Source organism: Lissotriton helveticus, chromosome 2_2, assembly GCF_964261635.1.
Source record: "Lissotriton helveticus chromosome 2_2, aLisHel1.1, whole genome shotgun sequence".
NCBI lineage: Eukaryota > Metazoa > Chordata > Amphibia > Caudata > Salamandridae > Lissotriton > Lissotriton helveticus.
The window spans coordinates 473,298,687-473,311,322 of record NC_136060.1 but is presented as its reverse complement, the minus strand read 5'-3'; the positions used below and the strand labels follow the sequence as shown (position 1 = coordinate 473,311,322).

The following is a 12,636-nucleotide window of genomic DNA, read 5'->3' as shown; positions in this document are numbered from 1 at the left end:
AGCCCCTTTTTACAGGATAAAGGTAGAGACTGGCCCCCTTCCAAATCAGATCATCTTTGAATCCTGAAACTACTTTCTGCGAAAGGAACTCAAGACTTCTTCCTAAGATTTCTCCCTTGTGACTAAGGAGTAGTCACCCTGCATCCGCAGGCACCATCTAAGAACACTGCGGTCTGCTGTAAGTCCTTCCTCCGGAATCCGACTGCCCAGCTCGACGAGAACCGGCTTCCCTGGCACCTCTGACCTCTACCCACCTCTACAGCCAAGCTGAGAACCGTGGGTGCGACGAGACCTCAAGGGACCGGCCATCTGCAAGACTGCACGACTTCTTTCCAGCAAGCCCGCCGAGTAATCTACTGGTGAGTGCTTTGGGGTCCGAGAAGCCCCGACTCTGAGCAGCTCCAGCTCCGAAGTGCAGCCCCCCAGCATCTCCACGATCTGCGTGGGGCCCTTCTGCTTTCCGCTGCTCACCGCGTTGTTTGGCGACTAGCCCGTTGGCTTGTGGCCTTCCTGACGACGCCCGACGACATTTCTGCTGCTGGTCTGGTTGCTCCAGACTGGCCCTTGCTCCCTCCAAGAAGAGGAGCACCCTGGACCCTCCTGGTCCACTCAAGACGCCATTTTGAGTCCACCGCGTGGGCTTGAATTAGCCAAGGCTTGTTGCCCAATCCTGGGTAACTTCGACGCCAACGACTTCATCCTCCGTGGGACAGCTCGCACCTCCATCCTGGTCGCCGACAACGCCTCCTGGTCCGAGAGACTGCAGAGCCCAGCAGCGCCCACTCACCTGACTGCGGTGACTTCGCCCGGTGCCATCCTGGTGCCCACTTAATCACTGGCTAGTGATTCAAGAACTTGGTCCCCTCTGCTTTCAGGTTTCTTCTTCCTTGATCCAGGCTTGGATCCAACGAACTTTCCTTCACTGGTCGCCTGCCAGCAACTTCCTTCTTCCAGGCTCCTGGTCCGGCAACGAGATCCCCGACGTCTTTTCAGACCTATGCAGCTGCAGCCCCTGGGCTAGGTAACTTCGGCACTCCGGTGTCCCAGCATAGCCTCATTATCCAAGGGTCAGGATCCACTGTCATTTTCTCCCTACCAGGTCGGGTTCGCCCGTGAACACTAACTTTGTGAATTCTAGCTTCCATAGACTTTGTCCCGCATCCCGCGTGAGAGTGCACACTCTGCACCCGAGTTCCCTGGGCCTCCTAGTAGTAATCTAACGATTCCCTAGTCCAGTCCTAGCGATTCCAAAGCCTATTAGAACTGTTACTTACCTGCTAGTAATTCGCATTCCACTTTGAAAGTATATGGTTTTTCGTGCCCCTCGGGCATTTGTGTAACGTGCTAACTTAAAAGTATTTTCGTAAGAGTTTTGTTGTGTGCTTAGCACCCTGTCCTCATAAAGAGTACAGGGTTGTTGTGATTCTAATAAATACATTGTTTATTTTCATAACACTTGTGTGGTGTCCTTTCACTGGGTGTTCAAGGGGTAATGTGATGGTAAAACAGCTGGCTTAACACGCCCTCTAGAGTCTTAGCCTTAGACTGCTCGTATCCATGCTACTAGGATAGCTGGTCTATAAGGTTGACTTACAACCAATCATCAATAAGGGTTGTTTGGACTGATATATAGTGATCACTAGAATAGTGAGCACTGCACATCAGGCCAACTTCTCACATTGGTGAGCAGCGGTTGGGATTTGAGCTTGCTGTTGTTTTACCACACATGCCCTAAGAATATCTTGTGAAAGATCACATAAGTACTAAAGGTACATATAACTTAGCTTAGAATACTCTGAGTTCTACTGAACCAGCTGTTGTAGCTCCTAGGGCATAGCACACCCTAAACTACAACTCTAGCAAGGGATCAGTAGGCAAACATATAGTGTAGGTAAGTGCACCACTTACACCTCACTAGAAAAGCATGTCGACTCAGGGGGACTCTACTGAGACTCCCCTGGTCAGTGTTGACCCTCCACAGGTCACTTCAAGATATGCAGCTCTCAATTTTCAGGAGATGAGGCAACTCTGTGTCTCCAGGAAACTGAAGCAGGGGTCTAACCCCACCCTTCCCTTTCTGATAGGTCTCTTAGAGACGTATGATGCCAGAAAGCTCTCTCAGTTACATGAGAGCATGCCAGCCTTAGAGGGAACCTCTGGGGATCCAGACCTCCCCAACACTGATTCAGCAGTTGAGGAGGAGGATGAGGAGGTACTCTCTGGGGATGAGGTAGACAAGGGTCTTGAGGTAGTCAGAAGGCTAACTAGGACCAACTTAGACCTACTTGGGGAAGGATCTGGGGGACCCCCAGTACTGACCCTAATAAGGCCTAACCTTGGAGTTAGGAGAGATAGATCTCTTTCTAGGGACTCCATTAGATCTCTGCACTCTAATGCCTCTTCTCAGGGGAGAAGGAACTCTCCCCAGAGGAGATTGACTTCCCCTCAGAGAAGAGAGCATGAAGCAAGGATGAGACAAGCTAGACTGAGGATTGAAAGGGAAGAAATTGCCCTGGCCAAAGAAAAGCTTGCATTTGCTAGAGAGCAGAAGATGTGTGGGTTAACTCCCACTGGTGGCAGCAATCTCCCAAGAGATAGAGAGAAGGGTTTAGATACTAAACACCTGACTAAAATAGTGCCCCCCTTTAAGCAAGGGGATGACATCCAGAAATGGATGGCTGCTCTGGAGAGGGCCTGCACTGTGCAGAACATTCCCCAGAGTCAGTGGGCAGCTATACTGTGGCTCTCCTTTGATGGTAAAGGTAGAGATAAGCTCCTCACTACAAGGGTGGAGGATGCTAACAATTACCAGGTCCTGAAGAATACACTGGTTGATGGGTTTGGTTTAACCACTGAGCAGTACAGGTTGCTGTTCAGAGACACCCAGAAAACTCAGTCTCAGGACTGGTCTGACTTTGTTGATTGTGCCACTAAGGCTCTGGAAGGCTGGCTACTGGGTAGTAAGGTTACTGATTTCAAGGGATTGTATAATCTAATTATGAGAGAGCAAGTCTTAAATAATTGTCAGAACCAGTTATTACACCAGCACCTGGTAGACTCTGATCTGACCTCTCCACAAGAATTGGGTAAGAGGGCAGACAAATGGGTCAGAACCAGGATTAGGCCCAAGAACCAAGGTGGTGACCAGAAAAAGGAATCAACCAAGCCTCAAGAGAAGGGTGGGAGTAAATCTACAGATCAAACCACATCAGGGCCCCAAAAATCCTCTGAGGGGGGTGGGTCCCAGAATCCTTCCAACAACCAGAAGAAACCTTATTGTTATCCCTGTAAACAGGTGGGTCATTTAAAAACTGACAGCAGTTGCCCAAAGAATAACAATAAGGAAAACATACCCCCAAGTAACATTCCCAAACCTCCTGTTACTACTAGTAGTAATCCCCCAGGTGGTGGGAGTGCCCCCAAGAATTTGGGTGCATTTACTTTGGGAGTTCCTGGGGACTCTGGCCTAACCAGGTCCCCAAACTTAGATACTCTTGTCTGTGAGACTGGCATGGGGTTTGCCAACTTCACAACTTGTCCCAACACTTTGGGCAAGTACAGACAGGAGCCCCTCATCAATGGTATAAAAGTTGAGGCCTATAGAGATACAGGGGCTAGCATCACTATGGTGACTGAGAGTCTAGTCCCCTCAAGGCAACTTTTACCTGGTGCCACATACCAGGTGACCAATATTGATGGAGTACAGAGAGATCATCCCATGGCAGTGGTCAATCTCAGCTGGGGAGGTGTCACTGGCCACAAGAGAGTGGCAGTGTCACCAAACTTGCCTGTAGATTGCCTACTGGGGAATGATTTAGAGCTCTCAGCCTGGGCTGAAGTAGAGCAAGAAACCCATTCTAAAATGGTAAACATCCATGGTAAGGTTAGTGGGGCAGTGGTAGCCACAGCCCCAGTCCAAGATGTCCTCCCTGAACAGGTCAGGAGGGTTGTGCCAGTCACAACCCCATCTCAGACAACTTCCTTCCCAAAACAGGTTGTCAAGGCTGTAATGGTAACAGCCCACACCCAAACTGAGCCCCCTCCTGAAAAGGTTGGGAGAGTTGTGATGGCCACAGCTCAAACTCAGACAGATGATAGTGTTGTGAAGCCTGAAACTATGGATCACTCCACTCAGACAGAGAGTATTGAGGAGGAAGAGAAATCTCCCTCCCACCAGACTTTAGGAAAGGATCAGCCTCCTCAGGGAACTGATCTGACCCCTTGTGAAGAAACTGCCACGGAGGTAGTCAGGCCTAGCCTGGCAGAACCCCTGATGTCAGTGGACCCTTCCAAGGTGGGACCCAGTCTGGAGCAGGTAACCTGCCCCTCTCTACCCTGCCTCAGTCAGCCCAGGGCTGTGGAGGTCAGGGAGGCCAGTGGTGGACCCCAAGGGGCCCCCTGTCCAAAAGAATTTCCCAATCAGCAGATTAAGGGCACTGAAGCTAGTAGTCCTAGCCAAGTGAAAATAAAACACACTCCTGAGGGATCCCCCTTAAAATTAGTTAGGGACCTCCCACAGATGGACACTGTTGGGCACAGCCAAACTTGGGACCTGAGGGCCCCAGACCTGACCTGTCCCTCCAGTAAGCCAAACAGAGGGACCCAACCTCCAGCTGTAGGTAGCCAGAGGTTGACCCTGAGAGCCCAAAACAACTCAGTCTTGGAAAGAAAGGCCTCTATGGTGGGAAATGATTGGAGGAAGCTGAGCCCCAAGTTAGTGGAGCCTCACTTCAGTACTCCATTCCAGCACCAGCCTTTTTCTTTGACAAAACACACCACAGGTAGAGATTCCCTATGGTGGAGACCCTCAGACACCCTTAGGGTGAGGGATTGCTTAGTGGACCATGACATAGGGGGTAACCATGCCAGTGCTGGTACTTCCTTAAATGGCCACTTAGGCAATATAGGCTTACCTGGACAAGGATAGCCTTATCTCCTTTCGTTTGGGGGGGGGTTATGTAGGAAGGTTGATCCCTGACTATGGTTGCCCCCAACTTTTTTGCCTGGTGTTTTGCTGGTTTTCTGACTTAGTTGACCTGGGACCCTGCTATTCAGGGCCCCAGGCCTACTGCTCTCTCTGTAAAATGGATTCCATGTACCTTAGGTACATATCTAAATTGGATACTGAGTCACCTTATCAGTCCCTGTACAGTGTACCTTAGGTACCCAGGGCATAGGTGTACCCAGGGCCTACCAGGGGCTGCAGCATGTATTATGCCACCCCTGGCTGGCCATCCAAATCTGACACAACTGGCTGCTTGACAGCTGGGGCAAGGTGGTGTAATCACCCTTTGCTTTAGATATAGTATACCTATATCTAACCCTAAAATGGACACACAGATCTCCTATCAGTCACTCCTATGGCAGGCCTTAACAATCCTGAAGGCAGAGTGCTTGGAATCGTGTGAGATGGTGCTCTGGCATGAGCTGAGCCTGTCTGCGGCTTTCGGGATCCATCCCTTAGCCGTTTCCACGATATCGCATACCATATACTCTTAAGTGCATTATAATCCTCGCGGTTATGTGCCAACTCTGGTATCGCTTTATCAAAACATGTCGAGTAAGGTGTCATACGAATTGGAATACTAACCCCTCGCCAATTCTGGCGACGGGGTTAGCATTCCACCCTTCTAGAGGGACACGACATGCCTGTAACCTATAACCCGGTTAAAAGTCAGACAGAGCCTTAGCATCCACAAAATGGATGCTGCCACCGAGACACAAGTCTGCCCTCCTGCTGCTGGGAGTCCTCCCAGAGCAGGAGATAAGGACAAAGGGTTTCCTGCCAGGGGCGGTGCCAGCACCGTCCCAGACAGGGTTTTGTGTATTGTAGGTAGGCAGGGCTTTAGAGGAAGGTGACTGCAAGTAGCACCCCGGTGCTCACTGTGCATAGGCTGGCTGGAACCAGTTCCAGGGGCACTCCAGCCCCTGGCCTGGGGAAAAGCCCGCCAAGGAAGTGGGTGTAACCACCCCCCTCCTGGTCCCACCCATAGGGCAGGACCTAGTCGCGTGCCAGCCCCTTTTTACAGGATAAAGGTAGAGACTGGCCCCCTTCCAAATCAGATCATCTTTGAATCCTGAAACTACTTTCTGCGAAAGGAACTCAAGACTTCTTCCTAAGATTTCTCCCTTGTGACTAAGGAGTAGTCACCCTGCATCCGCAGGCACCATCTAAGAACACTGCGGTCTGCTGTAAGTCCTTCCTCCGGAATCCGACTGCCCAGCTCGACGAGAACCGGCTTCCCTGGCACCTCTGACCTCTACCCACCTCTACAGCCAAGCTGAGAACCGTGGGTGCGACGAGACCTCAAGGGACCGGCCATCTGCAAGACTGCACGACTTCTTTCCAGCAAGCCCGCCGAGTAATCTACTGGTGAGTGCTTTGGGGTCCGAGAAGCCCCGACTCTGAGCAGCTCCAGCTCCGAAGTGCAGCCCCCCAGCATCTCCACGATCTGCGTGGGGCCCTTCTGCTTTCCGCTGCTCACCGCGTTGTTTGGCGACTAGCCCGTTGGCTTGTGGCCTTCCTGACGACGCCCGACGACATTTCTGCTGCTGGTCTGGTTGCTCCAGACTGGCCCTTGCTCCCTCCAAGAAGAGGAGCACCCTGGACCCTCCTGGTCCACTCAAGACGCCATTTTGAGTCCACCGCGTGGGCTTGAATTAGCCAAGGCTTGTTGCCCAATCCTGGGTAACTTCGACGCCAACGACTTCATCCTCCGTGGGACAGCTCGCACCTCCATCCTGGTCGCCGACAACGCCTCCTGGTCCGAGAGACTGCAGAGCCCAGCAGCGCCCACTCACCTGACTGCGGTGACTTCGCCCGGTGCCATCCTGGTGCCCACTTAATCACTGGCTAGTGATTCAAGAACTTGGTCCCCTCTGCTTTCAGGTTTCTTCTTCCTTGATCCAGGCTTGGATCCAACGAACTTTCCTTCACTGGTCGCCTGCCAGCAACTTCCTTCTTCCAGGCTCCTGGTCCGGCAACGAGATCCCCGACGTCTTTTCAGACCTATGCAGCTGCAGCCCCTGGGCTAGGTAACTTCGGCACTCCGGTGTCCCAGCATAGCCTCATTATCCAAGGGTCAGGATCCACTGTCATTTTCTCCCTACCAGGTCGGGTTCGCCCGTGAACACTAACTTTGTGAATTCTAGCTTCCATAGACTTTGTCCCGCATCCCGCGTGAGAGTGCACACTCTGCACCCGAGTTCCCTGGGCCTCCTAGTAGTAATCTAACGATTCCCTAGTCCAGTCCTAGCGATTCCAAAGCCTATTAGAACTGTTACTTACCTGCTAGTAATTCGCATTCCACTTTGAAAGTATATGGTTTTTCGTGCCCCTCGGGCATTTGTGTAACGTGCTAACTTAAAAGTATTTTCGTAAGAGTTTTGTTGTGTGCTTAGCACCCTGTCCTCATAAAGAGTACAGGGTTGTTGTGATTCTAATAAATACATTGTTTATTTTCATAACACTTGTGTGGTGTCCTTTCACTGGGTGTTCAAGGGGTAATGTGATGGTAAAACAGCTGGCTTAACACGCCCTCTAGAGTCTTAGCCTTAGACTGCTCGTATCCATGCTACTAGGATAGCTGGTCTATAAGGTTGACTTACAACCAATCATCAATAAGGGTTGTTTGGACTGATATATAGTGATCACTAGAATAGTGAGCACTGCACATCAGGCCAACTTCTCACACCAGGCTAAAAGATGGCTGCACTGAAACCAATGGTGTTTGGGCTCAAACACCTAATCTTAATAAATCTATACGGATTTGAGTACTAGATTTATTATGACATGCACCCAGAGGGCAGCTTACAGATGCCGCCGGAAAATCTAATGGTCCCCTAATGTGCTGGCTGACTGGTATCACCTAGCCTGCCTCCACAGGCAAGTTTCTGACCCCCCTGTTGGTGAGAACCCGTGCTCTCAGATGACAAACAATTTCTGCTCCGGAGGAAGGTGCTCATAGCTCCTAGAGCAGGATAGCTAGTGAATTAGCATGTCAAGGCCAGAGGCTTCAAAGCCTTGGCCGCCCAGACAAGCAACAACGGCTTACCCCAGACCTGGGGCCCATTTGGCATCAGAGCAGGTGGCAAATGAGGTAATTAGGAGGTGTGTCAAACTTTTAACCTGAAGTGGACAACCAAGGAAGGATTTCACCATTTTCATCGCCTTCAACCACGCCACAGGACTACACTGGACCGACCACAGCTGCGTACACTTCCCCTTCAAGAGGACCTCATCCCACCACCACCACATGCCCCGGATCCCCCACAAATGCTGGACCAAAATCACCACGGACCAGCTCACCACATCACTGAGCCGGAACATACCTGCCGACACGAACATACCTGCCGACAACAACATCGCAGCGCTCAACCTCGCACAATGGATCACCAACTGCGCCGACGACCTCGCCCCACTAAAGAACACCCACAGTAAGACCACCACCAGGAAACCCTCATGGTTCACAGACGCCCTCAAAGCCGCAAAGAAATCCTGCCGAACCCTCGAAAAAACCTGGCGCCAAGAACGGAAAACATGACAGCCCTCAAAATCGCCACCCGCGAATACCATCAACAGATCCGAAACACCAAGAGGACATCACTCAAGGAGCGACTAGACAACAACACCCACAACCGCAAGGAACTCTTCAGCATGGTCAAAGAGTTCTCCAACCCAAACGCCAGCAACAACGACATCACCCCTTCACAAGACCTCTGCAACTCCCTCGCCACCTCCTTCCACCGCAAAATCGCAGACATACACGACAGCCTCGGACCCCAAACTCCACCTCCGGACACCAGCCCAGCGAACCCCACCACCATCACCGTCAACGCCTGGACCCCCATCAGCATTGAAGAGACCATCCACGTCATTAGCACCATCCACTCCGGATCCCCCTCCACTCCGGATCCCCCTCCGACCCATGCCCCCATCACATCTTCAACAGAGCCATCACCACCATCGCACCCCACCTGCGGAACGTCATAAACAGCTCCTTCACGTCAGCTACCTTCCCTGAGAGCTGGAAGCATGCAGAGATCAACGCCTTCCTGAAAAAAACTACCGCAGACCCCAGGGACCTCAAAACCTTCCGACCCATCTCACGTCTCCCCTTCCCAGCTAAAGTCATCTAGAAGACCGTCAACAAACAACTGACTACCTTCCTCGAGAACAACAACTTGCTCTACCCTTCTTAGTCCAGATTTCAAGCAAATCACAGCACCGAGACCGCCCTCATCGCAGTCACAGACGACATCAGAATCCTAATGGACAACGGAGAAACAGCCGCCCTCATCCTCCTAGACCTCTCAGCTGCCTTTGACACCGTATGCCATCGCACCCTAGTACACCGCCTCAACAACACGGGAATCCAGGGGAAGGCCCTGGAATGGGTCATCTCGTTCCTCACCGGCAGAACCCAGAGAGTCCGCCTCCCCCCCTTCCGCTCCTCAGCCACCGAAACCATCTGCGGTGTACCTCAAGGATCATCACTCAGGCCAACACTCTTCAATATCTACTTGAGTCCCCTCGCCGCCATCGCACGAAAACACAACATCAACATCATCTCCTACGCCGACGATACCCAGCTGATACTCTCCCTCACCAAGGACCCAGCCACCACCAAAACAAACCTCCAGGAGGAAATGAAAGAGGTAGCAGACTGGATGAAGCACAGCCGTCTCAAGCTCAACTCGGGACAAGACGGAGGTCTTCATCCTCAGACCATCCCCCTCTGCGTGGGACAACTCCTGGTGGCCCTCAGCGCTGGGCACCGCACCGGCACCCACGGACCACGCACGCAACCTGGGCTTCATCCTAGACTCCTCGCTCACAATGACCAAACAAGTCAACGCCGTCTCATCCTCATGCTTCAACACCCTACGCATGCTCCGAAAGATCTTCCGATGGATCCCCACCGAAACCAGAAGAACAGTCACCCAGGCCCTCATCACCAGTCGACTGGACTACGGGAATGCCCTCTATGCTGGAAGCACCGCCAAACTTCAGAACCATCTCCAACGCATACAATACGCCTCCGCACGACTCATCCTCAACATCCCCCGCCGCAGCCACATCTCTACCCACCTGAGAAACCTCCACTGGCTCCCCGTCAGCAAAGGAATCACGTTCAGACTCCTCACCTACGCACACAAAGCACTACACAACATGGGCCCAGAATACCTCAACAGCTGACTCGCGTTCTACACCCCCACCCACCAACTCCGATCCACCAACCTCGCCCTCGCCATCGTCCCACGAATCCGCAGAACCACCGCCGGAGGACGATCATTCTCCTACCTGGCAGCAAAGACCTGGAAATCCCTTCCGACCCACCTACGACTGACCCAGGACCATCTCTGCTTCAGGAAGCACCTCAAGACATGGCTCTTTGAGCAATAGCAGCGCAGCGCCCCACCCCCCCCAGCGCCTTGAGACACTAACAGGTGAGTAGCGCGCTCTCCAAATGATTGATCATTTTGAAATTGTGAACTCTGGGTTAGGTTCATGCCCACCCTTCCCAGGAAGTGAGCATGTAGGGGGTGTAGTCACCCAGGAGTAAGTAGCCTATTGGCTACTACCCTACACTCCCTTAAATTCAGTATTTAGGGGTCCCCTGACACCAGGAACTCAGATTTGCCTACTGGGAACTGAAGGAAGGACAAAGCTTAGCCAAAGTCGTAATAACAGATGTCCTGCACCGAAATTGGGGCTAACCCCTGCCTGGCTGCTTGCACTATGAAAAATCACAAAGACCGACTCGTCCAGAAGCTGAACAGCCTCCCCAAACCCTTGGAGGACTGTTCTTATCTTGAAAATCAAGCTGCCTCTCCCTTCGGGTGGAGAAGTTGTCCGCCCTTTATCAGTAGGCACCAAATGCACTAACCCAGAACATCTTGGAGGCCATCGGGCCAACCAAGGGAGCAACTCACCAAGAAGAGGTTCAATTCAGTCCAGTCCGGTCGCTCTTGCCAAGTCTCGAGCCGCTGACCTCTCCTGGAGCATTTCAGCACCAATGCCCTGGATACAGGAGTCCTTTCAACTACCAAGGCTGGTTTAATGTCCAGTCCGGACGCAACTGACACCAACCTGCTGAAGAGAGATTTCAGGATCCACAAGGTCTTCATCCAGGAGGTCAAAGCCAAGTGAGAGCCTCTACCTGCAGCAAACTACCGGACAAAACGCCTCTGCACCCAAGCCCCCAGCCTGGGTTCACGTAAACTCAGACACTCTGTCCATCACCACCCCCCTTTTTGAAATCATATCTTGACTAAAGGCATATGATAAAGATGATGATTGTCTGCTTTTATTAATATCAAATGTATATTGAAGAAACAGAATGACAAACATCGCTTACAGGAATGGAAAAGAAGACTTTATTTTAACCAAGAGGAGGATTCAGGAAGAGGTGTGCTGAGATGGTGGGTGATGCATGGAAAAGGGACAAGAATGGGAACAACAATAGATTCTTTTCAACAGTAAAAGAACTCTAAAACATGAGTCTCCAACATATATCCAAGGGCGTCGGTACACTGCATGCAAACTAAATGGACATAAAATGAATTTAAATGGAAATGACTTCGCTAATTAACGGATTTCCTGAAATCTAAGCAAGGCATCTGGTGGATCATAACTGCACAAAGGTCGATCTATATTACAATAATTTATATAACCATTGATGTATCAATGAGAACAGTTTAAATAAAATAAGATTATTAAATAATGCCAATTCTGTAGCCATTAAACAACAATACAAGCTTACCGGGCTCTCAGTGCAGTTACTGTTCAATGAGATACACTTGTCACACCATTGACAGCCATTTGTATTTGCTGTACAGCTACAGCAATCTATATTTAGATCACATTTTTCATTATCAGCATCTATGTGGGGGAGAGAGGATCAGGACCACAAGTTATTCAATAAAAGGTACTACTGAATACAGAATCATTTGTCTAAGATTCTCAGGCTCAGTGCTATATTTAGTGCTATAATTAGGATTACTATTTCAGGTAATTTAGGTCACACAAATAAATCTGCAAAGTACACGTACCTTATTAAAGACATTTCTAGGAGTCATGCCGGGATGCTATTTTTCATATCCAGGATGTCTACCATTTAGACATTATCTAATAGTGCTGTCTTATTAACATTAACTGGATGTAAATTGCAAATAGTGTTATATCTACAATTTAAAAAAAATTTCTAAATGTATTCTCCCATTTATTCACACACATTTTAACTTTAGACTCTTGACTTTCTCAGTAGTGGACAAATCGCGCTTCTAATCAACTTTCCAACAATCACACGTTCGCATATCTGCTCATTCCTCTCCAACTTTCACATGTAGGGCCATACTCAAATTAACTTTTTTTTAAAGAAATAACAGGCACTTTGGATGGCATTTTCATGGGGGCTGTTGGAATGCCTTATTTGATGGTTTGATAAGGGGACCTTCATCTTCTGGTGAAGGTAGGGAGTGGAGGTCTTCTAGGATCACTGCATCTGAAGGCATGCTAAATGTATCATTATCATTTACATCAGAGTAGTAAAATTTCAGTTCAACAGGCGTCAATATCCAGGAATGCCCATTGAACTAAAGTAACACCTCTGACAAACCCAGATGAGTCTGGTG

The 12,636-nt window shown here is 50.3% G+C and overlaps 1 protein-coding gene across 1 annotated transcript in view; it reads right to left on the bottom strand.

Annotated features, from left to right (window-relative positions):
- The window catches only part of ATRN (attractin), an 800,866-nt gene that overhangs the window by 511,301 nt on the left and 276,929 nt on the right, over nucleotides 1-12,636 (bottom strand). Inside the window, exon 13 of the mRNA XM_078678722.1 lies at nucleotides 11,766-11,884. Coding sequence (XP_078534848.1) covers nucleotides 11,766-11,884 — 119 coding nt within the window. The remainder of the gene's footprint in view (nucleotides 1-11,765; nucleotides 11,885-12,636) is intronic.